This window comes from Microchirus variegatus (genome assembly GCF_963457635.1).
Source record: "Microchirus variegatus genome assembly, chromosome: 10".
NCBI lineage: Eukaryota > Metazoa > Chordata > Actinopteri > Pleuronectiformes > Soleidae > Microchirus > Microchirus variegatus.
This window is the reverse complement of record NC_139811.1, coordinates 15575528-15600345: the sequence shown is the minus strand read 5'-3', so window position 1 is coordinate 15600345 and position 24818 is coordinate 15575528. Positions and strand designations below refer to the sequence as shown.

At 40.9% G+C, this 24818-nt stretch overlaps 1 protein-coding gene and 1 pseudogene across 2 annotated transcripts in view; both read right to left on the bottom strand.

Moving 5' to 3' along the window:
- Positions 1 to 24818, bottom strand: part of abca3b (ATP-binding cassette, sub-family A (ABC1), member 3b) — a gene marked incomplete at both ends in the record, with an annotated part of 35833 nt that overhangs the window by 5917 nt on the left and 5098 nt on the right. The window contains 27 exons of the mRNA XM_083896166.1: positions 7066 to 7193; positions 7571 to 7644; positions 8040 to 8236; positions 9005 to 9175; positions 9288 to 9475; positions 9577 to 9771; positions 9906 to 10040; positions 10506 to 10678; positions 11335 to 11493; positions 12210 to 12429; positions 12525 to 12729; positions 14190 to 14466; positions 15487 to 15793; positions 15885 to 16083; positions 16858 to 16956; positions 17095 to 17245; positions 17514 to 17724; positions 17810 to 17965; positions 18610 to 18764; positions 18859 to 18988; positions 19223 to 19369; positions 19899 to 20080; positions 20314 to 20487; positions 22486 to 22606; positions 23303 to 23419; positions 23510 to 23769; positions 24232 to 24397. Coding sequence (XP_083752292.1) covers positions 7066 to 7193; positions 7571 to 7644; positions 8040 to 8236; positions 9005 to 9175; positions 9288 to 9475; positions 9577 to 9771; positions 9906 to 10040; positions 10506 to 10678; positions 11335 to 11493; positions 12210 to 12429; positions 12525 to 12729; positions 14190 to 14466; positions 15487 to 15793; positions 15885 to 16083; positions 16858 to 16956; positions 17095 to 17245; positions 17514 to 17724; positions 17810 to 17965; positions 18610 to 18764; positions 18859 to 18988; positions 19223 to 19369; positions 19899 to 20080; positions 20314 to 20487; positions 22486 to 22606; positions 23303 to 23419; positions 23510 to 23769; positions 24232 to 24397 — 4697 coding nt within the window. The remainder of the gene's footprint in view (positions 1 to 7065; positions 7194 to 7570; positions 7645 to 8039; positions 8237 to 9004; positions 9176 to 9287; positions 9476 to 9576; positions 9772 to 9905; positions 10041 to 10505; positions 10679 to 11334; positions 11494 to 12209; positions 12430 to 12524; positions 12730 to 14189; positions 14467 to 15486; positions 15794 to 15884; positions 16084 to 16857; positions 16957 to 17094; positions 17246 to 17513; positions 17725 to 17809; positions 17966 to 18609; positions 18765 to 18858; positions 18989 to 19222; positions 19370 to 19898; positions 20081 to 20313; positions 20488 to 22485; positions 22607 to 23302; positions 23420 to 23509; positions 23770 to 24231; positions 24398 to 24818) is intronic.
- Positions 269 to 2950, bottom strand: LOC310933010 (cytochrome P450 2K1-like; annotated as a pseudogene). Its single transcript has 6 exons — positions 2741 to 2950; positions 2505 to 2668; positions 2296 to 2409; positions 1921 to 2090; positions 1531 to 1710; positions 269 to 334 (listed from the first exon to the last, which is right to left on the bottom strand). The product of its transcript is annotated as a cytochrome P450 2K1-like (transcript).

Sequence of the window (24818 nt, the reverse complement as noted above, 5' to 3'; positions counted from 1 at the left end):
TCTGCTGCTGGTGAAGAATGAAATAGAGATTTTCTGCCGGCCGACAAGGTTTTATTTTCATTGCAATGAAAAGATCGATCTTCACAGGAGTGATCCTTGCTGTAAAAAAAGACCCAGAGCAAAGTGAGCCCTCCACATTTATGTCTGAGCAACTCCCCCTCCGCACCTCTCCAATAGACATAGAGTTTGCCTTTCCAGGCCATAGCTAGGCAGCACCCCTTTCGCATTCCTCCAATAGACAAAGACTCTACCTTTTCAGACGGTGCTTTCACACCTCCTTGTTCACTGTAGGCATCGGGGAGCCGATAATGCTGGAGTGGCAGGAACGTGCAGGCTAGACACAATACACAACATACAATACACTAAACACAAAGTACCTGGTATTCTGTACTGGGTGGGTATCAGTGTTGGGCAAATGTAGCTCTGAGAACAGATGAATTGAATTTTACCATTACAAGAACATTTGGGTATGTTGTCTTTTTACATTCAAGAAACCGTCACCTTTTCAGTGCCAAATTAAACTGCATGCAGGCTGTTTATTTACATTGTGGAGGCAGGGATAAAGTATGAGATCGGGATTCATTTATGGGAAGAAAATGTTAATTCATATCATTTACAGATTTCCTTTTAAAAATTACAGTGATCAGATTACAAACCCACAGTGGAAACAGGAATATCTAAGTTTTAAAGGGCCCAAAAATACAGTTTTTTGTTCTTAATTTAGAGATTAATGTGTTATTTGATCATCAGACAGTGGGATCTGAGATCTCATTGCCACAACAACAGAGACGTTGGGATTTGTTGTGGAAATTCTCTGCTGCTGGTGAAGAATGAAATAGAGACTTCTGCCAGTCGACAAGGTTTTATTTTCCTCGCAAAGAAAGGGTAAATCGGCACGCGACTGATCCTAGCTGGAGAAAGACCCAGAGTATAGTGAGCCCTCCACATTTATACCTGAGCAACTCCCCTTTCGCATTCTTCCAATAGACAAAGGAGTCTGCCTTTCCAGGCCATGTTTTCACACCTCTTTGTCTACTGTCAGTATCGGGGAGGCGACTCCCTGCGGATGTTGTAGGAAGGTGCAAGTTCAGTCTCGACATCCTAATTACACAATATACAATACACAATAACAAAAAAGGACCTGGAATTCTGTGTTAGGAAAAGGGTGATGGGTGGCTGTAGCTCTGAGAATAAGAAATTGAATTTGCCATTACAGATTGAAAAAAATAGAATAAAATGGATATCATGGAAAACAAGTTTCTCTCGTGGTAGAGAGTGTCCACAGCAAGAGAGTCCTGACAAAACAATACACCATATATCAATAAACAATAACTGTGCACCACTGAAATAAGTATAGCACACACCGTTCACCAAAATGGAGAGAGGTTAAAGAAAGTGTACGGAAGTCAAGATAGCTGCTTAACTTAATAGAAACATTTATTTATTTTTGGATTCTTGTGAAGAGGGTTATGTGATGGACATTTAAAAACTAAAGCACTGTGATGAAAAAGACGAAATGTGGCGTTTTACTTCTTCTTTCTGCTGCCGAACCAGAAAACAGTCTACGAGTCCTCTGCAGGAGTGAGGGTTGAGCGTCCCTGTAAGTTGCTTGATGAAATCTTTGACATCGTTGTTTGAATTATCACAATTTTTCAATATGAGCCGTCGTGTTTTTATCCAGCGGACCAGCCTGGGAAACATGTTGTAAACCTTTGACAACAAAATTAAATATAAAACGGATCTTATTAAAGGCAGTATGGGTAGATTTTGTTATTCATGAAGGTGTTATAATGTCGATAAAGTGTATTGAAACAATAATTGAAGGAAAAAGCCTTCCAGTCATTACATCGTAGTAATTCCTTAAGCATGTGTGTCCTATATTAGTTTTCAGACCTCTGTTGAAACAAACACAAGGATTACCTGGATTGGTGGAGAACCTGCAAGGCGTATGTTCTCATTTGCCCTTCCTACTAACTTTTGGAACTGACGATCGTCGTACTCAAATCTGCTTCCATACACAATGGAGGCTATTATATTGGCTACGGCATAATGGCAGGGGCACGCCGTGTTGAACGGTTTTCCTTTGAAATACATAAAACAATATTAAAACTCTGCGCCAACAACACGCCGACAACACTTCGAAGCTTTACGTGGATGATGTAAAGCTTCTCAAAAAGATAATGTAGATAAGTGTTCTGTATATTATTTAACAATTCTCTCCAAATATGGCAGCGTGGCACACTTATATTAACACAATACCTTTGTGCTGCTACATGATTTGCATCAGAACCTGACATTCCTCTAAGATTTTGCTCTCCACCAGTCGTTTCCCCATCCCAAAGTCTCTCATGGTGCTGAGGGCAAAACGTCTCATCTCTTTCCACGACTCCCCATTTGCAAACAGAATTCCTACGAAACATGACGGTTAAAGAAACCGTCAGGAGATTCTCCAGAATAAAAGGGTCATAAAACACACAGGTACAAGAGAACATAAAGGATCATACCATGACCCTGATTGAGATCATGAAATATGGGGAAGATGTGTCGGTCTCCGAACTCTTCCGAGCAGCTCACCAGAGCCTCCTTTGACTGCTTTGTATCCAGCCAGGACGACCACTTTATGGGTTCCCAGGTAAACCGTAAAGACAGAGCCGTATTTCTCTGAGAGCTGGTGGGAAATAATAATACTTCAATAACCTCAATCATGTAGCAATAAAAAAGTAAAGCATGTTAAACTCACCTCACAGAGGGTTCTGTAGGGCCTCTTAAGATCAAGCTGTAATAGGTTTCCGAGCAGGGGCAAAGGCCTTGGTCCTGGGGGCTCCTGTCTCATTAACTCAGAGGTGAAGCTCCTGGTGACGACGTAAAGAAGAAGCAGGAGAAAAACTGTCCCCAACGTGGTGGTTGGACTGGTGTTGAGAGAGAAAACATCATCGAAGAGAAGAGCCATTTGTGCTGCTGTTAGAGACGTTCTCTTCAAACATACACAGGTAGTGGAGTAGTGGAGTATTCAGGCTGGTCTTACGACTCTTCTGTCCGCCCTCCTGGGATGTGCGTGGACTTAAAACACACAATTTGAATTTGAAAATGTTTTAAAAAAAACAAAAAAAAAACAGAACACGTTAAACACAATTATTTGTGCACACAACAGGGTTCAAAGTAAGTTAATGGTTAGTCCTCCTCTTTAATCATCTACTAAATACTACATATTTTATCTTTATTTTTTAAGCTTGAAGGAATTTGCTGTTTGGACAACAGCTCTGTAATTTAGTTTGCTTTCCTTAACCCCAAAGCATGTCTTTGCATAACAACGTCTGAAGAAAGTCACACACGTCGCACCACTTCCTTCTATTGACCCAGCACAGTTATTATATACATTATATACATCACGTGTGTCTGAAATGATGATTTACCTAAACAAAAAACTGACCAAATATGCTTGAGGTGATCTACAATCCTTCAGTTTCCAGACATTTTCAATATTTCATTGCACTGCTATCATTATTAGTAAATAAGAATTAACTGTTGAACTTTTCTTGTTGGTCTCTGTCATGGTCATGATTTGGTTTGTGTACACTCTGACCAATGTACTGTCCCACAGAAGAGTATTAGGGCCACATGTAAACAAAGAAACAGCATGAATTCTGAGGGGAAACGTCCGAATTATGACTTTAAACTCACAATTCTGACATTTTCCCTCAGAATTATGACTTATTTCCTGAGAATTATGACTTAAATTCTGACTTTTTCCTCTCAGAATTATGACTTCAATCTCAGAATTCTGACTTTAGTCTCAGAATTACGACATTTTTCCTAAAAAATTCTGACTTTAGTTTCAGAATTCTGACTTTTTCTTCTCAGAATTCTGACTTTAATCTCAGAATTCTGACATTTTCCCTCAGAATTATGACTTTAATCTCAGAATTCAGACTTTTTCCTCTCAGAATTCTGACCTTGATCTCAGCATTCTGACATTTTCCCTTTTTTTCCTCAGAATTCTGACTTAAATTCTGACTTTTTCCTCTCAGAATTATGACTTGCCTTAGTTCAATTAAAGAGTTATTTAGTGTTGGTAAAAGTTCATAGTGAACTCAACAGTCAGGTTTTAAGTTATAACAAAGAAAGACACATTGTTGCATGCAAACAGTGTCTGCTGCTGAAAAAAACAACACCAGACCGTGACATCGACTCCCTTTTGCTTAGAGCATTATTTAATTTAAAAACGCACATACAGTTGACAGGTTCAGTTCCATGGAACAGTACACTCTAGTTCACAATTAATATGACGTAAATTCCCCCTTTTAAATATGATACACGGCCTTTTGATGCTTCCTGTAACTACATATCCAGCATTAAAGGTGATTCAAGTCGTCATGAGAGATGAATTGTGCACATGAACAAATAAAACACAAGTTTAAAAATAATGAAATTCAAATACAAAATTTAAGACATTAAATCCTTTAAAGATCAAAAGCCACATATTAAGAGTCTTCCTGGAATGTCAGTCTCTACTTTCCCACTTAACACACATGGAAATAAGTGCTGCTAACTGTATCGTATAGTTGTTGATGAAGTTGATTCATGTGAGAGACAGTTCACACGCTCATCTCACTGCCAGATTGATTATGTCAAAGAAGGAATTACTTTTGTATCATTATGCGTGAGAAAACCTCGGGGTCATTTATAATAACTCTTCCATAGAATACACACCTCTTTTTTTTACAAGTTCTTTTAAAATAACAAACAAAGCCTTTGGGGACTGTAGTAAAATGGGTACATTCTAAGCACTGCGCTGATTGTTCTTCACCACCCACGCCTCTCTTTGTGCAGAGGACTGTGTCGACAACTTTTACTAGACTACATACAACTGTCGGGCATTTTTATTTTCTTAAAAGAGCAGCTCATTAGCACATTAAATCTCTCACTGTTTTCAAAGATTTAAGGATTATCATAGCACTGTTGTTGTACAGTCTGGCTGAAATTAGGAATCATTTGTTGTCATACTTATTTACACACATGGACATTCTTGTAGTTGCTGCACACTGAGGACCGGGTAAAAGTGCTGGCAAAGTGAGGACCAGCATTTCCACTTTGTAAATCAACACAATCACAAATATTTACTTCATGAATGACATCTATAAAGAACTACTGGGTGCAGTACAATACAATGTCTGCAGGTGGAGCCCCAGAGAAAAAAGTGTGTGTAACAGGGCTAGAAAACAGGTTTTTGCACCAAATTGAGGACCTCTGTTAAAAACAGATTATAGCATGTTTACAACCTAAGGAAGTGGTTTCAATGAAAACGAAGTGAGGACTGGCCAAAATGTCCTCACTTTGTTGGTTAAAAACCCTCAATGGTTCTCAGTATGACCAAGTACAAGAACACACATACACACACACACATTCTTGTATCTATCCAAGTGAGGACACTATATATAGTCCCTTACTCTAAGAGGAAAAGGTCTTAATGCTCAAAAAGCCCTTTAAAGTCGTGAGGACCTGTTAAAATGTCATCCTATGGTTTATACGTTTTTGGTCTTCACAAAAATATAGATACAAGTACACAGACTCACACGCTCACACGGTGTGAAATGCATAGCAGTGGGGAAAAATGGAAAATAAGTGTTCAATACCTCCAATACCAAAGTCCATTGCAGTCTTCTTGTTCTACGTCTGAATTAAAACGACGCGCAGTCTCATACAAATGTTGTGTATTTACTGTGACAACAGCACCATTAAAAAGCCTCCACATAAAACTGCAAACACAAACTGTTGGTGCGACACGTTTGGCAGCGGAAACAAAGCGATCTGTGGTTCGTATTGGACGGTGTACTGGACGTATTCATTGGACAATCTGTACGCTGAGACTGACTAAAACCTCAACAGGAAAGACGGTCTTCCAGTTTTCATCATCATCGTCGTCGTCGCAATCATCATGCGATCTGCGAGTCATATTTCATACATACATGCATTCATTAATGAGTCAAAAATGACCTATTTAAAGGTCCAATGTGTAACATTTGGGTGTGTTTGTTGGCAGAGATTGATAAATATCACCCATGATGAGTATGCTGAAGTGTATGATCGGTTAAAAAATTAAAAAAAACAGTTTGTTTTTCGTAGCCGCAGAGTAATAATAAGCCTTATATACAGTGTGCACTATGTATATGCTGTCATACGTCTACAGCAGCCCAGTGGCCACAACTGAAGCAGAAGCTTTCGACGCCAAAAAACAAAGAACGACGATATCCTTTCTGGTATAAGAAGGCCACCGTAGTTCCCCGGCACTGGTGGAGGAAAAGTGGGAAAGTCCTGTGTTTGTTACTCTCTGCAGTCTGACGTTAAATGAGTGTTTTCAGCACCATGATCGTCTTTTTTTTTTTTTTTTTATAAACCGGCGACAACATTTCGTACACAACAATATAAGGAAACAAACCCTTGTTAGTTTGATAAGGCGCAAAGGTCTGCAACAGTTCCACGAACACGTCAAATAGACTGGTTCAAGCTCTCGTGATGGTTCATGACCCCCCCCCCCCCCAGCTCAAATTCTTAAGAAACAAAAATCAAGTCATAAAATTCAATTATAAATAACAACAAACAACAATCTGACAAACACACAGTTTAGAGGAGCTGCGTCATTGTCTTTTGACCTCACTTTAAGGTGCAGAGTTCATTACTTGGTATTAAGCGACATCGTCGCCCTTCTCCATCCCAGCGTTTCTACTTCCTCATCACAAAACAACAAGATTGACAACAACGTGAAAGAGCCGAGAAAGACACATCAACAGGAGATGTAGTAGTAGAAATGCTAGAGTTGGTGTTCAGGGACTAGCCCGGTCTTTCTCGATCTCTCTCTCTGTGGGTGCGTGTTGTTGGTCAAGTTAAAAAAAATGCTGCTGTGTAGCCGAGACAAGTCCATATATACACACACACACACACACACACACACACACACACACACACACACACACACACACACACACACACACACACACACACACACACACACACAGTAGAAAATGGACGGCAAATAGACGGACGGACTCCTTGCTCTCCACCACCTATTTCCTCCCAGTTTCTGAACAGTGCTGAAACTGAGCAAAGCTGAGAAACACCTGTTCCAATGAGATCTGGCTCACACAGTAGTCTTCAATGCGGTATTTCTCTTTGGCTGCCTCCAACGTGCCAAACACCTGAGCGGGAGAAGAAAAAATGTGACGCGAGTGCAACCCTGACAAGATCACAGTCCCAAAGCAACGATATTACAATGAAAAATTAGTTTAGAATAGATAATCCCATCCCCTGTGTGTGTACACAGCTGCTGTGTATCTTATTGTTTGGAGAATCTTTGGATTGATAATTACATACCCATATTTCTTCCTTGTGCCATAATCTACACCCCCATAAAGCATACTTCAATTGCTCACAAACAGACAACATGGCTAAAAACATAAATACCTTCATTTTGAAGGTAAAGCAGCTCATTTTTAAGTGACTGTGATTATTTTGTCCACTAGGGGGTGATCAAACAACACATGTGCTTTTCAAATGTGAGGATCTGTTCAGATACCTGGGCCCAGGTTAATGTCTTGTCAGTCAGATGGTAGTGCACCATTCCTTGATGTTCATCCTTTAGTTGACTTCCTGAAGTGGGAGGAACATTTGCCAGTTAGATGCAGTTTTAAATCAAAAATCCCACTGAGAGAGACTTTTATTTGACATGTTAATCTGCCATTTCAAGTAAAGAATTATAACTGTAAAAGTAGGCGCCACTGTAGAGGATAATAAACCAATGTGACTCCTAAAGGTTATATTTAATAGTTAATGTGTTAGTGAGTTAATGTAATGGGCCTTTTGTACAGTAGCCATTTTGACAGGTCACACTAGTACCATTTAGCTTCCTCAGTGTCAGGGTGCATGCTGAGTCACTGCCACAAATCATGTCAAAATGCCTGCTGTGCAAAAGTCCTAATAAGTCCTAATTCTTTATAATTAGCACTGCAAATGTTAAAATGAAAAGTCAACGTTCTGTCTCTGACCTGGAAAGGTGCTTTCGATGAAGTCTTTAAAAAGCTGCAGGTCACTGTCCTCCAAGTCCGCCTCCACGTGCACTTTGGCCAACAGCGTGTAGCCACTGCCAAACTTGCTCTTGAGGTGCTGGGGACTCCCGAGACATTTGAACTGACCATTGACCATCACTGCCAGTCTGGTACACAGCGCCTCACACTCCTCCATACTGGTGAGGGGGGGGGGGGGGCACATAGAAATGTGAGCAATTAGGATACATGGGATAACTGTTTTACACTGTAAAAACACTTTAAGTGAAACAAGATAAAGTCATGAGGCAAACTGGTTGATTACAACATGAAATCAGTGTATTATCACAGCACAAACTGTCCTAGACATTTGTTTAAAAATTACCAAACCAAACGAGGCTCAGGTCTCTTCTGATGGTGAGAAAATTAAAAATAAATTTCTGTTTCTATTTGTCCTTGTTGATGATATTATTCTGTCTCTATTTGGGCTTTGTGAACAAAAACAATGTAACATTTGCTCTGTCAGGCAATACTATCAGACCTGAGTGAGGGAGCATTGTAGCAGCAACAGCTGCCAAAACCTTTCCAGGGTGTTTTCTTTGCGTTTTTAAATCGCACGCTAACCTGTTTGCAGCCCTCTCGCTTTCCGAGTTGTGTTGAGCTGATCTCGTTTGACAATTTGCAGGGCATTTAAGTAGAAGGACGCAATGGTCACTTCTTTATCTCAAACAAGAGCTTACAACAGTGGTGGCAATACCACAACAAAAAATCTCAATGTCTCAATAACTTGATCAATTTTAAAGTGTTGCCTTGGTCTCATGATGTCAACAATTAAACATCATGATGAAGACAACTGTTTGAATACTAATTGTCATTGAACCAGAACTTTTAGTGGTTCAATAACTATTGACTGTAACTATTGCCAAAATGGTTGGAAACCTCTGCTCTATTCACACTCTACTTCTCACCTGTGAGAGGTGATGATTATGGCCTTGCCAGACTCCCGTGTGCGTGTGACAGAATCCCACAGCAGCCTCCTGGCCACTGGGTCCATCCCAGTCGAAGGTTCGTCCAGGAAGATGACAGGGGGCCCACCAATGAGAGCCATGCCTGCGCTCAGCTTCCTCTTGTTACCACCACTGCATGTTGATGCCGACATATTATTAACGCCCGGGTTCAACAAATTTGGAGCATTATGCAGTGCAGTGTGCACTGTACAGCACAGAACCAGTTATTTCGCTCTTTACTCACCTGTAGCTGCGGACCAGCTTGTCAGCATGAGGCTCCAGCAGCAGTGACCTCAGGACATTCTCCACACAGCTGGACATGTACTTCTCTGGTATGCCTCTGAGCCTGGCGTACATACACAGAGTTTCTCTTCCTGTCATGTGGTCCAGCAAAGCATCAAACTGAGGACAGTAACCAATGCGCTGTTGCACCTGCAATGTAGAGATAAATGATGACATGGGCTTGAACGCTGAAGATTTAAGTCCATTCAAATCAAAGCGGCACACAACTGAAAATGTCCCTCGTCTCCTACCTTCTTAATGTCCCTCAAGATGCTGTATCCATCAATGTAAGCGTCCCCGGAGGTAACGCTCTCATCGCCTGTCAGCATCTTAAAGGTTGTGGTCTTTCCTGCTCCATTGAAGCCCAGGAGGCCAAAACACTCTCCTTTACCTACAGCGAGAGACAGCCTGTCCACAGCCAGAAGATTTGTCCCGGTGCTGTACACCTGAGAAGAAGAGATAACAGTGGGTCTGTACCGCATTGTCATATCTTGCAGGGACACACACCTCGAGAGGCATCCCATATTTCAGCACTGAGGCACTTTAGTTTCAGTGTTTGTACGACTCCTGTGCTGGATACCTTGCTGAGCTCCTGCAGTATGAGTGGACTACCGACCATGGACTCGACTATCGGCTGGCACTCGAGAACCCTCTTCCTCTCGTCTGCAACGTCTCGGTCTTCTGGAAGGAGTGCTGCATCCTCTATAAGAGGTAACTGACATACACACGCATGCATGAATGAATAAGTACGACAAAAATGTAGCCTAACAATAGCATGCGCTGCTATTTCACGTTTGCCACATATGACTATACATTAGTTTACTGTAACTCTTCAACCTAATATTCTTATTAGATTTTAAGTCTGAAATATGAGCAAAAGTTTAAGGTTACACTTTAGATTAGGGAATACATATTCACAATTAACTAGGTACTTACTAACATGCATATAAGTGGCATTCTAGCCCTTTATTAATTTCCTACATAAGGTGTTAATAAATGCTTAATGATTTACTAATAAAGGGCTAGTATGCTACTTATATGCATGTTATACATTTAATTGAACCTGAATGTTCAAAGACAAACTTTGAAGTTTCACATGCAAATGTCTGACACAGTGCAAACTTAATCAGGTTTAACGAGGAAAAAATAACACATTTCATTGCTCCGACCCTTCAGCTACCTGTTTGCGTCGTCTCCCCAGGGACGTGAGAACTCTCCAGAGAGTGTGGACACACTGGAGCTCGATGACAAACAGCAGACAGATATAAACCGCTCCCTGAATCGAGAAGGCCACAAGGAAGCGTCCCACGCCAGGCTCTGACATTGAGAAGTAGTTTGTCTGGTAGGTGATGTCTAAAACCAGAGAACACAAAGTTTATGTGAGGGCATAGCTAGACTTAAACCAAAAGGCAAGGGAAAACCAATATGGAAATAATAATTGTATTTTAAAACAGTTTGGGTAACTACCACAGCAAACAACAGACAAAAAATATAAAAAATAAAACTGGACAAAAAAAAAACAAGCAATATTACTTATTTAAAGGATTTAACATTATAAATGTGTCCATTGCAACTACAAAAAATAGACACTACAGTTGCATTAATGTCTTCGGTATCACTTCTCAGACAAGCATTGCACCTTTATTGTTTCATACCTAAAACTGTTCCACCTCTATGATAAAAGAAACAGGTTTATTTATCAGAAATTCCATCTCACTTGCAGCCGCTGCTGCACGTCTGCTGACTGGAACACTGTCAGTTTTTAAATCTCGACTTGGCGTTCCCTGGCCATGAGTAATAGTTGGCAGTATCTTATGTTTTATATTTGTATTGCTCTTGTATTTTGTGTTTTACTGGTTTTTACGATCTGTTTTTATTGTTTTTATATTGCTTTTGTGTTTTATGTATTTATGCAATGTACGTACAGCACTCTGTTGTTTTTGAATGTGCTATGGAAATAAATTCAGATTGCATATTGTTATGGGAGACGTCATTTATGCAACACTTACTTAAGTACTTGCAGAGTGACTGGCTGAAAGGACCGGAGGTACAAAATGAGATGAATTCATAGTTCTGATAGAACTGGCTGAAGGACATTCCAAGGCAGTAGTTTGGGAAGATCAGGAACACCTTATCCAGTAAGCGTGACAGGTCCTGCAGGTTCAACTCTGGAGCAAGGAAACAGTCAATAACAGTTAGTAAACAGTATTTTCCTTTTTATCAAAAACCCACTTGTTTTGGAAAGATTTTGAAAAATGACTCAGTAAAAGTTGCGAGAAGATAATCTCACACTGCTTTCCCGCCCCCTTATTAACTGTATATCGCGATTGTTGTGGGGAAACAGCCAAACAAGAAACATCCTAACTTGATCTCGGTTTCCCTGTGAACTTGAATTTAAATGAACATAAACACTGTTCACTTTTCAAAAACTTAAGTCCAGCCCATTACTTAATGGTCGATGTAAAATACAACAAGTTTAATGGAATCTACATTGGAAAAAGTACAGGTTCAGATAATTCTAACACCAGACTAGTACGAGAGCATTATTGTGGGGTGTCTGTAGTCGCTAGGCTAGCATGTTTGTTAGTCTAAAATATGTCTTTTAGAGCTAGTCTTAGATTAAGTAAACTTATGTACCAAAAACAAATGAAATTCCTGATGAGTTAAAAGCATCTAACATTGTCTTTTTGAACTATAGAAAAGGACTGGAAGCCAAATAATCATTTAAGCTACCGAGAATTAGCAGTATACAGAGTCTGAAACATAAGAAAATCGACTAGTAAAAAGACTACTAATATTTAAAGCTCATTGTGATTCATCATTTCAAAAAACAGCTGTCTGAAGAAGTGCCGCCTTGTAATCAGCCAAAATAGTTTCCTCTCACCTGGGATGGTCATAATGCTGACGGCCAGAAAGGTGGCCGTGCCAGAGATCACGTTGAAGATAGTAAGGCGAGTGTAGGCAGTAGCAGCGGTGGAGAAGAAAAAGCTGAGTAGATACATCAGAGGCACTATAGCCCAACCATAGAGCATCAGTAACAGCAACACGTCAACCAAGTGGTTCTCCTCCACAAAAGCCTCGACTCCAAACGCCTGGAACACGACCTGAGAGCGACAAACACAACACGACGGACAAGTTTTAGTCTGAACAAATCAAGCCAGTCTCAATATCCTAGTAAAACATCAGATGTCACACTCACCAACATGAGGAGACAGGGCAACAGGAAGTTGACCAGGTCCCACAGCAGTGCTGAAAACCAGAAGTTTGACAGGTAGACACCGCTGACCTGCTGCACGTGCTTGGATTTGATGGAGGACTCGGTGACAAGCAGCAGTGCAAAGGTACTGGACAGGGAGGCCATTCCGTACATCAGGTTGATGGCGATGGCGAAGCCCATCTTACTCCTACAGAAGGGAGGAAAAGATCAGTGATGACAGATGGAGTTGAAAGAAAAACTGCACAAAAGATGAGTTAAAGTAGACACATTATACCCTATTTCTACAAGTTAGCCTAGTTCCCTAGTGTCCAAATGAACATGTCTGTTATAAGCTTTGGTCAAAATACCTTAAGAATGTAGCACCACAGCAGTTCAATCACCCTGCCAAAACAGCCCTGTTCAGAACACTCGGTTTTGAGTGCCTGTCTCTTTAAATGCAAATGAGACACAGGAAACTACATCAGCGTCAATGATGCTCCGGCAGCTAACAGCAGTTAGCATTTGGAAAAGCCATCATTTGCCGACTCTATTCCAGGAACGTCTAATTTTTCCGTAGCAATGAGTACGGAAGTCAACATCATTTATCTCCTGTAATTAGACTGAGGCAGACCATAAAAACATGACCGAGTCATCTTTTTTCACATTTTGCACTTGTCAAGATTTTAACTGGCTGCTCTCTATAGCTCAATAATCTCCCTCATCGATGGAAGGACGACCAGAACAAGTATGGCGACTTTAAACTGACAACGCGTACTGGTCTGATGATCAGTTACAGTTAAAAGAGAGGAACATAGAGGATCACATATAACAAACCAAAGCTTTGGTCACAAACTGTAAAAAAAGCTTTGATTTCAAAACTGTGTATGCTCCATACACACAGACTGGAGGCCATCTTAATCGCAAAGTCTAACACATACAGTTTCACCTGCTGGATAGCTATGCTGATTTTCTCATTAACTTATTGAGTAGTTAAAATCAAAATTATACTCTGTTGTAACTCTAAGCATTTTTCAGCCTTTCACTTAAGTAATACAAGCATAATATTATATCTTGAGGCTGGAGCTTCAGACTCAGGTAATAATTCAATCTTCACTCCTTTGAACTAAGAACTATTTTAAAAATGTAGATTATATTAAAATTAAGTAATCAGCTCATGGCAACAAAATTACATTTAAATCTATAATACAATCTGTATGTTTCATTTTATGCAGACATTTCTGAATCATATTTAAGAGAATAGAGAAGGAAAACAGAATGACCTTGTGACAGTGAGTTTGAAACGGTGCTTCCCAAAGACTCTTCACATTTATATCCTGCCTATTTTATCACAAAATCAATTTTTAGTAAAAAGGGATTTTATGCGAGGCCTGGATGTCAAATCCCTTTCCATTAGCAAATCACTGTGGAGTAACAGCTGCTCAGAGGCCATGTTATAACGTCTCTGAAAGCCAACAACGGTTTAAGCTCTTGGTAAACAACCGTCAAAACCAGCTGCTCCCCACCAGGAAAAACGTTCAGCAGCAGAGAAAAAAATATACATGTGGCACCTTTAAGTTGTTGATATCAGGCAAATTAATCCCCACTCCTCCAGTATTAACAGAAAGAGTGCAGCTGCTGCAGATCAAATTCTCGTTATTTATTACTCACTCTGTGAGCTGACTCTGGGCGATCTCCGACAGGTTGCGCGGCATGGGGTAATTTCCTGTCTCAATGGAAGCGTTTGGCCCTGCTATGAGTTGAAACAGGGCATTGTCCAACATCATGAGAGCTGTGGCAGGGGTATGGTAGCCCTGGTTGTTGAAGTAGGCCGTCGCTTCGGTTAACTGGCTGCGGCTGCTGCCGCGGAAAGCGGCACCCACCACACATCGCTCGTTAAAGCTGCCGCCCTCCTCTTCTGCCTGGGTCAGGATGTATTCAGTAATGTCTGAGGGGAACAGAAAGAGGACATTATGGTCAGTAATAATCAACTATACAGGTCAAATCCCTGTCTGTAGCCTCATTCAGACCTGGTATTAAAAATTCGTCCTCAGGTACAGTGGTCGCCCAATGATCAGCAAGCGTAAGCTAACAAAGCTGGTGAATGTAGCGTCTAAGGTGTTTGGGGTACAGCTGCAACATGTATACGATAAATGGGTCAGGGGTAAGGACTAACCAAATTTTGAATTGCCCTGATCAAACACTCTTTGGGGAGTTTTATTTGCTCCCCTCAGGTTGCCATTTTAGGCTACCTATGTTGAGAACTAGACGTGCCAGGGATTCTTTTACTCCTGTGGTTATTAGGAACTTGAACTCACTTGACTGACATCTCTTGGCTCTTTTATACAGTATGTTGTCATTTATTTATTTATTCCTGTTCATTATGACAGATTTATCTGTGTATCGTCCAACTAGATTAGGTCATTGGTTTGGGGGAAGGAGTATCTCTATTGTTGTGTGTACAATGTTGTTAGCATCTGGTGGTGCTTTTTCTGTGTATGTGTTTTAGACATCCTGCTGCACACTAAATTTCCTTTACTAGGGATAAGTAAAGTGAAACTTGAAATCCAGTCCCATATAGACGTCAAGTACAATTGTTCACCCCTGCTATTAAAGTGTGTCGGTGTGTGTCAGTGTTTGTCGCCTAGTGCTTAAAAAAAAAAGTTTCAACCATTAGAAAAACAAAATCATACAGTAATTAGCGTTATTGTGGCAGTGGCTGCAAATGAATTAACATACAAGTGTTGATTGCTGTAAACCCAATTGTCAAACTACTGACACTCAGCTGAGGGTATGATCTCTAACGTGTCCTGAGGCCGGGTGAGTTCATGAAACTGGTAATCCATATGTGTCCTAAAACCCCTTATGAATGTGGATGCTGTACCTGCCCAATCTGGAAATTATGCAAACACTCAGGACGGTCTTCAATACCAGGTCTAAACGGGGTCTTTCTCTCCCCAGTGCTCACCAGTGATGTTGATGAATTGGCCGAGCTGTGCAGAGAGCTGTGACCTATATACGTTTGCCAGGTCAGAAGCCAGAAGACTCGCTCCGGGAGAAAGAGCCAAAGGGACCCTGGTGGTGCCGTAGCGACTGAGGGCCAGCTTCAGCTGAGGAGCATCCTTGTGATTGGGTAAAGTACGTGCCACGACTAAGGCCACAACTGTGAAGACCAAAGGCACCAGGAACTGAGCGACCATCACTTTCCAGTTTCTCCAGCTGTACAATGCCCTCTTCAGGAACATGGCATAAAACTGCTGCAAATACAGTCTGACCTGCGGGGGAGGAGGGAAGTTGAATTGAAATGTCGGAAATGTAATTTGAGACGCACAAAAAGAGGAGAACATAAGTGTCCTCTTATCTCACCCCTGTGTTCAGTTTGATGTTGGAGCAGTCCTCAGAGATGAGCGTGCCGCTGTCTGTGAAGTCTGTGACATCGGTCATTCCGCTGATGCTGCTGGCGTCGTCTGTGGTCCAGTCATGGGAGCGTCTCTCATGTTGGTACTGTAGCGCAGGCAGCTGGATAGCCTGGATGTCCAAACTAGAATCTACCAGCTTTCCCACTCTGAAGACACAAATAACGCGGTGAGATTAACCGCAGTGACTATTTAAATGACACCATTTTACTTCTGGAAAACACTGAAAATGAACTAAATGAATCAATGGTCAACAGCAGCTCTATTTGCTGTTGCTGATGTCACCTGAATAAAGGAGTGAAGTATATACTGGTATATACTGTTTGGCCAGAAAACACAGACGGTCTGCAAGTAATGAGGTCTGTGATGAAACAGTCATGTAGTGTAGTCTTGGCACTGGCAGTTACAGTGTTATACACTTGTGGAAATAGCCTGCAGTGCCAGCCTTTTGCATCTAAGAAATGCTCTTGTGCTTGTTGCCACAGATACACACATTAAGTCCACAGGGAAGCAGAAATAACTGCTCATTAGGGAACGGGCAGCTAAGAGTGAGATGTGTAAACAAAGGGGTGAAGATATCAGCCATGTTTGTGACCTTTTATACTAAATTCTTACCCCAAGGTTCAGTTGTTGTTTCTTTGAATTTTTGTTCCTATCCAAGCCAAACTTTTTAGGTCCTTGTTTATCACAATATTATTATAGTTTTGAAAGAAACATTTCTAGCAGCTGAACTGGAAAAAAAAGGCATTTCATGAATGTGCCATTGAAACAATTTCAATTTGAGGGTGAAAAAGACAAAAAAGATGCAACAAAAATTAATCAAAATACCCACATTCTATTTAAAAATAACATAGCAAAAGGAGAGTTCTGTTCTGTTGATACACAAATATAAAAACGTTTCTTAGATATGATATTTCTCCTACCTAAGGAAAACTTCTTCCATGGTGGTTACAGAAGCTCCATAACTGGCGATGCCCAGTTCCTCCCTGTTCATCTCCAGCTCAGCGAACAGCAGCTCAAATCTGAGTGGTGACACCAACAGTATAAATTAATCAGTAAAACACAAAATGAAATATCACACATTCTGTAGTACATGGACTCCATTCAAAGACCTCAAAATTATAATATAATCTTTTCTGGGTCTTTACTGAGTGACTCACTTGCTAGTGCTTTCTTTAGGTAAGATGTAAGAGAGCTCGGCTCCGGCACTGCTCTCCAGCGTGGCATTTGGAACATACATGTGGACAAGGCGGCTGATCTCAGACACATTACAAAGGGCATCCTTCACTATCACCATGTGGTAGCCAGCACCTGGTGAGCGGAGGAAAGTAATGTGACTTTTCGAAAGCAATTACGGCGTGTGTTTTTTGACTGCATAATGATGTAGCTCAATTTGAACATCCAGGTTTTCTTATATAAAGCGCCTCTATTATACATGACCAATTACATCTGGTGACATGCAGTGTGTACAGGAAGGTTTTGTGTTGCTACCAAGAGTATATTAAAAATAGAATTAGCCTGCTGTGTAGAAAACAGCAAGAACATGGCTTGTTTTTTCTCCACACCAGCCTTCACTTACCATATTTGTTCTTCAGGAAAAGTGGCGAGCCGCAACACTGCAGCTCTCCTCCTGCCATGATGGCAATGCGGTCTCCGAGTAGGTCAGCCTCGTCCATAAAGTGCGTGGTGAGCAGAATGGTGCGACCACATTTCTCCCCTTGCAGAAGGTCCCAGGTTGCGCGTCGAGCAGACGGGTCCATACCCGACGTGGGCTCATCCAACATTACAACCTGAACGTGGGTTAAGTTAGGAAGACGCGCTTAATGAGGTGGACATGGGAATGTGATAACGAAATATATCTGTGAATCTCTTTACCTTGGAATCACCAATGAGGGCAATGCCAATGGAGAGTTTTCTCTTCATGCCACCTGAGAGGGTCTTGGAGCGAGCGTGCCGCTTGTTCTCAAGGTTCAGGATCCGAATGATTCTGTCCACCTCGTCTGGAGTCTTGTTTTTTGAGAAGCCTTTCAACTGGACATGGATGGAGACAATGATATGAAAATCAAACGGACTCAAGTACCAGTTGTTTAGAATTTTGCACATTTGCATTTTAAAGGAGACATATTATAACCTTTTTCTACAAGTTAAACTTGTTCCCTGGTGTCCTAATGAATATGTCTGTGACATGCTTAAGTCAGAAAACCTTAAGGATTAAGCACCACAGCAGTTCAATCAACCTGCCAAAACAGCCCTGTTCCGAATGCTCAGTTTTGAGTGCCTGTCTCTTTAAATGCAAATGAGACACAGGAAACTACCTCAGCGTCACTGAGGCTCTGGCAGCAAACAGCAGTTAGCATTAGGAAAATGAGCATTTGCCAACTCTAGCCTCATTGCCGTCACATATAAAATGTATCCACTGGACACATAAATCCTCTGAGGCTGGAAGTTTGTGTAGAACTATGTGCTGCACTGTGCAGCCAAGAATAGAAGACTTTGCAGACTTCCGTTCTTCCGGATACTAGCGCCCTCGCCTGCACTCTCGCATTTTTTAGGGACAAAGCGGAGCTTTCCCTACTCATAGGGCCTCCAGAGTCCCAAATATAAGTATTAAAAATGATTAAAAAGTTGATTTTGCATAATATGTCTCCTTTAATGTGACACGATTGTGTGAGTACCTGCGCGTAAAACAGCAGGTGCTCGCTGACTGTAAGGTTATCAAATAACACATCGTGCTGCGGACACAGTCCCAGACTGCGGCGGATCAGAGCCATGTCCTGACAGATGTCATACCCGTTGATGTAGGCCCTGCCACCGCTGGGTGGGAAAAGACCTGCAAACACAAACACAAAGGCAGTTTAGTTTATTATCATTAGGGTGGCATGTATTCTTAGCGTGTATGCGAGTATAACAACGTCCCCGCTCACCTGTCAGCATGGACAGTGTTGTCGTCTTTCCAGCACCATTGTGTCCCAGCAGCACTGTGATCTGTCCTTCAAACATGTTCAGTGTAAGATCGTGCACTGCTTTCCGTGTCTTGTTGCCCACTTTAAAGTCCTGTAAAGGTAACAAACACAACATAGATAAATGAAATGCATGGCACATGTAGACTTGCTTCTTATATATTGCATAAATCCTTTTAATGACTCTAGAATCAGAATCACTTTTTATTGACAAGTCCATTTACACATACAAGGAATTTGACTTGGTGTTGTGGTGCATTTAAATTGAATATTATTAACCAATTTACAATGAGAGGATATGTACATAGTGATCTATATTGTTGCTCACCTTAACAAGGTGTTTAATCTTGATCCCAGAGACAAGTCCAGCTGGCTCCTCCTCAATAAACTCTCCCTTTAGAGCCTTTTCTGCGTCCTCTTCTTCCTCCTTCTCATTCACCAGAGCCATGCGAGGGCTGCTGCACCAGTATGACGGCTGCACAGGAGGAGATTGAGAGGGACAGAGTTCAGAAAAAGTGTGTATAAGACTAGTACATAACAATTTCAGTATTCATTTCTTAAAAGGGGAGCAGGGTGGGGTCCTTTTGCAGTAAAGCAACAGCGCTAGTCATTAGGTTTATTTTCACAAAAACTAAATAGAGTGGGAGTCATTCGGACACCAAAGGTAAATGTTTTTCTATAACATTTATTTTTCTTCTTATTTGGTTTATCATGGTCATTTGCATGTGTAGTGTTGCATTATTGACTCCTTTAACCTTGACCCAATATTTGAAGTCCATACGAAATAGACATCCTCAAAAGTCTAAGGACAGTATATCAAAACAAAACAAAAATGTATATATGAAATCAATAAATACAGCTTAAAATGTAACAAATATCTTCTTACAAGGAAGGTAACAAATAAGCGATAATGAGGGAATTATATGCATGTCTTTCCTTACACCCCACTAATATGTTTGCATTTGGTTAAATCCTTGGTTAATGTATGCGTGTTGCTTGCATACCAGCACAAAGAAGTAAGATGGTAGAGGCACTCCGTATTCCCCAGGAAAAACTGCTTCCATGTACCAGGCCACTAGCCCATAAAGTACAGAGTCAAAGAGTAGCAAGGCCAGAACCTGGGCCATGGAGAAGTCATCATCCACCGTGACAGAGTCAAACAAGTTAGACCACTGAATTCCTGTGCCTGGAGAGAAAACGTCACAATGTTGAAACACAAAGAACAAAAACGCTTTAATTAATCAATTTCTATTCAACAACAACACAATTTTAGATAAGACCAAGTCTAAGATTTCAGTTCCTTAAATGTGAATGTTTTCCGGTTTCTTTGCCTCTCTCTAATAGTGCATTTGAGGAAATTGTCATTTCGAGGTTCGGTATAATAATTCTTTACATTTTATATTATATTATAGACCTCACCTTTGCCTTCAAACATTCCAATGAGCTGGGCGCCCATGGCCATGGCTACGTTGGAGATAAGGCAGGCCGACACCTTCTGTGCGTGGCTCAGTAAATCGTAACGTGGCCAGAGGAACAAATAAGGCAAGTAGCTCAGGAAATAAATGAAGCCGCCTGCTGCTGCTGCCACATTGGCTGGAATAAAAAGAGTCAAGTCATTAGTGGGAAGCTCATGTGAACAGTAGCAACATGAAGAACATTTCCTCACCACTAGATGTAAGACAATGCACTTTTAAACCAAGACAAGAGCTGACAGGTCATTTACCATGTTAGAAGAACAACTTTTTAGCTGTGAACCCATTTCTCTAAGGATTTAAGATGAAACACCACACATGACAAATAAGACAGTGGTTGGGGACAAAATGAAGAGTAAAAGGTTGAGCAGCATGGATGTGGAGAGAACAAAAGCAGTTTTTACTTCCATTTTCTGAGCAGCGTCATAAGACATCTCAATAGAGGAACATTGTGGCAGACAATGTGACATTTTGAGCTTGCCTGATGAAGTAGCTTCATCTGTTTCTGAAAGTGGGGAAGATTAGGAGAAGTATCCAGAGGGCTGAACACACAGACAGCCACCAAAAAAGTTCCTCTTTGTTCAAAAATGGCCAAGGCAATGAAGGACCCTTTCATTCTAAAAGTCAAAGCACCACATCGTCCTCCTCCTTTTCCACCCGTCTTCCACTTCCACAAAAGAAAAACTTTTTAATTTTAACTTTTTAATAAATGTAATTTTAAGTCAAAGGTTCAAGAATCATAAAAGGAATTGTATTATATCAATTCTATATTTCTGCACTGTGCCAGAGTGTAGAACAAAATGATTATGTGGTTTATTTGGCTTAGTTCGATGTAGCAGCACTAATTCAGGTGGTCAACATTTATAGTTATTATTATTATTATTATTCATTACATTTCTAGAGCGCTTTTCTAGACACCCAAAGCGCTTTACAAATTGGCCATTATTAATTAACACGTTCTCACTGGTGGCCATCTATCTAGCTATCTACTAGCTGGCTATCTATCTATCGATCTATCTATCTTTGTTTTCCAATCCAGTCCTATCAAAATGGATTTCTATATCACATTGAAAGTTGACTGTAAAGTGCTGCACATCACATAAAGATATAAAACAATAAAAGAAAACCCAATAAATACGGAATATAAAACCAATAAAACACACAATACAAGAGCAAAACGAACGTAAAATATAAAGAGTGCCAACTCTTACTCATGGTCAGGAAACACCATCATTTTGTTGCTGTCTTATATCATACAACATGATGATTGGGCATTTTTTGAGCCATAAAGAATCAGATTGAAATGCATATGATTTCTTGAGTTGTGATGTTACATTGACCTCAACACATGCTAGAGATATTCAACCCTTTTGAGTCCAGGTCAAGATTTACTTCCACAAAAATCAGACAGACAAACTGAATCTTCACAGACAACCACATGTGCCGTCTGGCATTGCTCTCACTAGTGCAGAGGCATAAAAATGAACACTGAAGGTACTCAGGCCCATTATGTCAAAGCAATAAAGGCAACCTATCTGGGCAGGTGACGGAGCATATTGCATTACTCACAGTGCAGAGGTACAATGTGATTAATGGGGAGGAAAATTCAACACATCATAGTAACACAACAAAAACAACTATTTTCTTCCCTCCTCTACTCTGTCCTTGTAGACAAAAAGGGGTTGCAAGTTCTCAGTCTGCACCATTCATAGCAAAATAAACCTGAACATTTGGCTGCTAAATAAGCACTTGACTGCTTTGCGAAACTTTAAATAAGGCTGAGTCTGACAAGGGCTTTCAATCTGAGATGCTCTGGTGAGAGAATAGTAGGGCCATGGACATCGGATTGAATGAAAAGCTCTGAATAAAAGCACAAACAGGGAAAGTACAGATAACGATCAAAAGGAACATTCAAAAAGGGAAACTTTCTAAATATCTATGCTGATATACTTGACCAAAATAGACAATTCTTCTGTGTAAGCGTAGAACTTTGTCTTTGGATCGACTAAAAGCAAAATACCAACACTTTTGAGAGAGCGTACACTGTTGAGCGCAAAACAAAAGATTGAGACATATCTGTCATTCTGAAAAGAGGGAGGCAGGCGACATGCGTACACACCTCGTGAGAAGAAGGCACTGATCATGAAGCTGAAGTTGATCGTGGCCACGGTGAAGACCAGCAGGAAGACAAAGACCAGTGTGGGGTCACTGTAGGACAGCACTGCTCCGTTAGGGCTCACCTGAAACAACACATTCAGTTCCAGGTTTCAGTTGTGATTTAATGAGACACATCTTTAGAAACAAAACAAACCATGCACTTAAAGTTTCAGACATGGCATTCTGTACAGTACACACTATTCGCATTAGTGCTGAAGTGTTGGCTTGTTCTGAGCGACTGCTGGACACACAGACAGAGGTGAGACAGCAGTCCCTTGTAAGTCAATCAAAGAGCTGGTTTGTTGGAGGTGGATGCTGATTGGCCGATTGAGTACAGCAGCTATTTGGGACACTGTTCCTCAGCTGACGGGATGAGTAAAACATTTATAACTGTGTTTATAAACTACATACTAATGAGTATTCATGCGTTATAAATGATGAATTCAATATGTATTAATGGTTAACTAATGCTAATAGTGTGTACTTATTATAAAGTGTTATAATATATGAAAATAATAACATGGCTTTTATAACTAAATACAGCCACGTTATACTTAATAGCAAATGTTCTTGTGGGGAAAATAAATCCTGGTCTCTGACAACAAGAATTAGTGCTTTAAAAGGTTCAGAACTTGCACAACTACATACTGCAGGTATTTACTGCAAACACTACTGTTAGTAATTATTCTCCATAATCCTTTCATTGACTGAATACATAATTAAGGTATTACATGGCGCAACGTCAGTGAAGTCATTTTAATCCCGTTAGACAAGCTCACCTGGATACAGAGCAGCAGAGTAACAAAGAAGACAGATATAGAGAGGAAGAGGAGGAACATGAGGAACCAGGCGCTCCAGTGGAGCCAGTTGCTGAGACCCATCATCCTCATGTACTCCTGCGATGAATGAGAAACAAGCAGAGGTAAAGGGTCAGTCGGATATTTTTTGTGCTCATTTCAGTGTCAAAAAGAAGCAGCAACACACACCTTGAGCTTCCTCTCCTTTTCCTGCACAACCGATCGTACTATGTTGAGGGAAGTGTAAGTGAAGCTGAGCACCAGTAAAAGCGGCAGCTGGTTCTGAATCGCCAGGATGAAGACGTCGTATATAAAAGCAGGGAACGGGAACCGTGAGAGGACCACTATGATATTTTGCAGCAGGGCGCCGGCGGTTGTTCTGTTGTAAGAGTGCATGATGGCTCGGTCCACTGCGTGCTGCACGGCCAGAAATCCCTCTCGGAAATAACCTTTAAACAGGAAAAGAGGAGACGTTATCACTGAGGAGTCAGAAATTATGTTTTTTGTCATAACCACATTATATGTGAAATGTTCCACAAGGTAAAGCCTTCTTGAAGTTATCATTACAATGGATTAAAAGTCTTAGGAGAGAGAAGTGGAGCTGCATTCATTATAATGCATATGGAGTTTGGCAATTAATATTCATGATGGCCTAAAAGCCTTGTCAGTGTGGATGTGCTGTTAAGATGACTTCATCTTTTTGGAGTGCGGCTTTATTATGAGGAAAAAGGTCTCCTGAGGGACAGCTGACCAGTGTCTCCTCTCATCCATCATGATCACATCATCGAAAACATGACTTATCAATCAGCCTGACACCTCACAAATGTAACCCGATAGTGTCCGTAACATTCAAAGACAAGAGAGGTCAAATAATAGATGGTGGTGGTGGAAGGGGAGGGAGGTGTTGTTACCTGGCGTGCCTCCCTCCTTGTCATACTGCTCTCTTGGCCCAGGCAGTTGAAAAAGTGGAAAGAGGCTGAGTGTGTGCCAGTCCAGGTCACTGTTCGGGTTCAGCTCGGATTTCTCTTTGGGCGGGGCATTGCGTGGCTTGAAGGAGAACCGTAGGTGGTAGCTCACCTGAGGAGGAGAAGGAAATTAGTAGAGACAAACGGAGCCAGACAATGTCCCAGTCAGTTCTGTTGTAGAGTGGATAAATCGAATGAAATCATCACAGGCCTCTTTTGTTTCTGTTATTGATCCATGTGTGCAGTACATACAACAAACATTTGTCCTTTCATTTTGTATTAATTGAGACAAAACCTCCTGTAGCTGTTTTTAATATACAGGTTACATTTTATCTGTGGCATATGTGCTTACTTTGAACATGTATTGCATCAAATACATTGTATTTTTTACACATACTACCTTTTAAACTACTCGAAAGGTGATGGTGTTGTATTAAAATGTTGTATTAAAAAAACTTTCTTTTGCTCAAATGTTCAAAGCATTGATAGTTGAACAAGTAATGTGAGAAAAACAGAGAGAGAGAGAAAATATG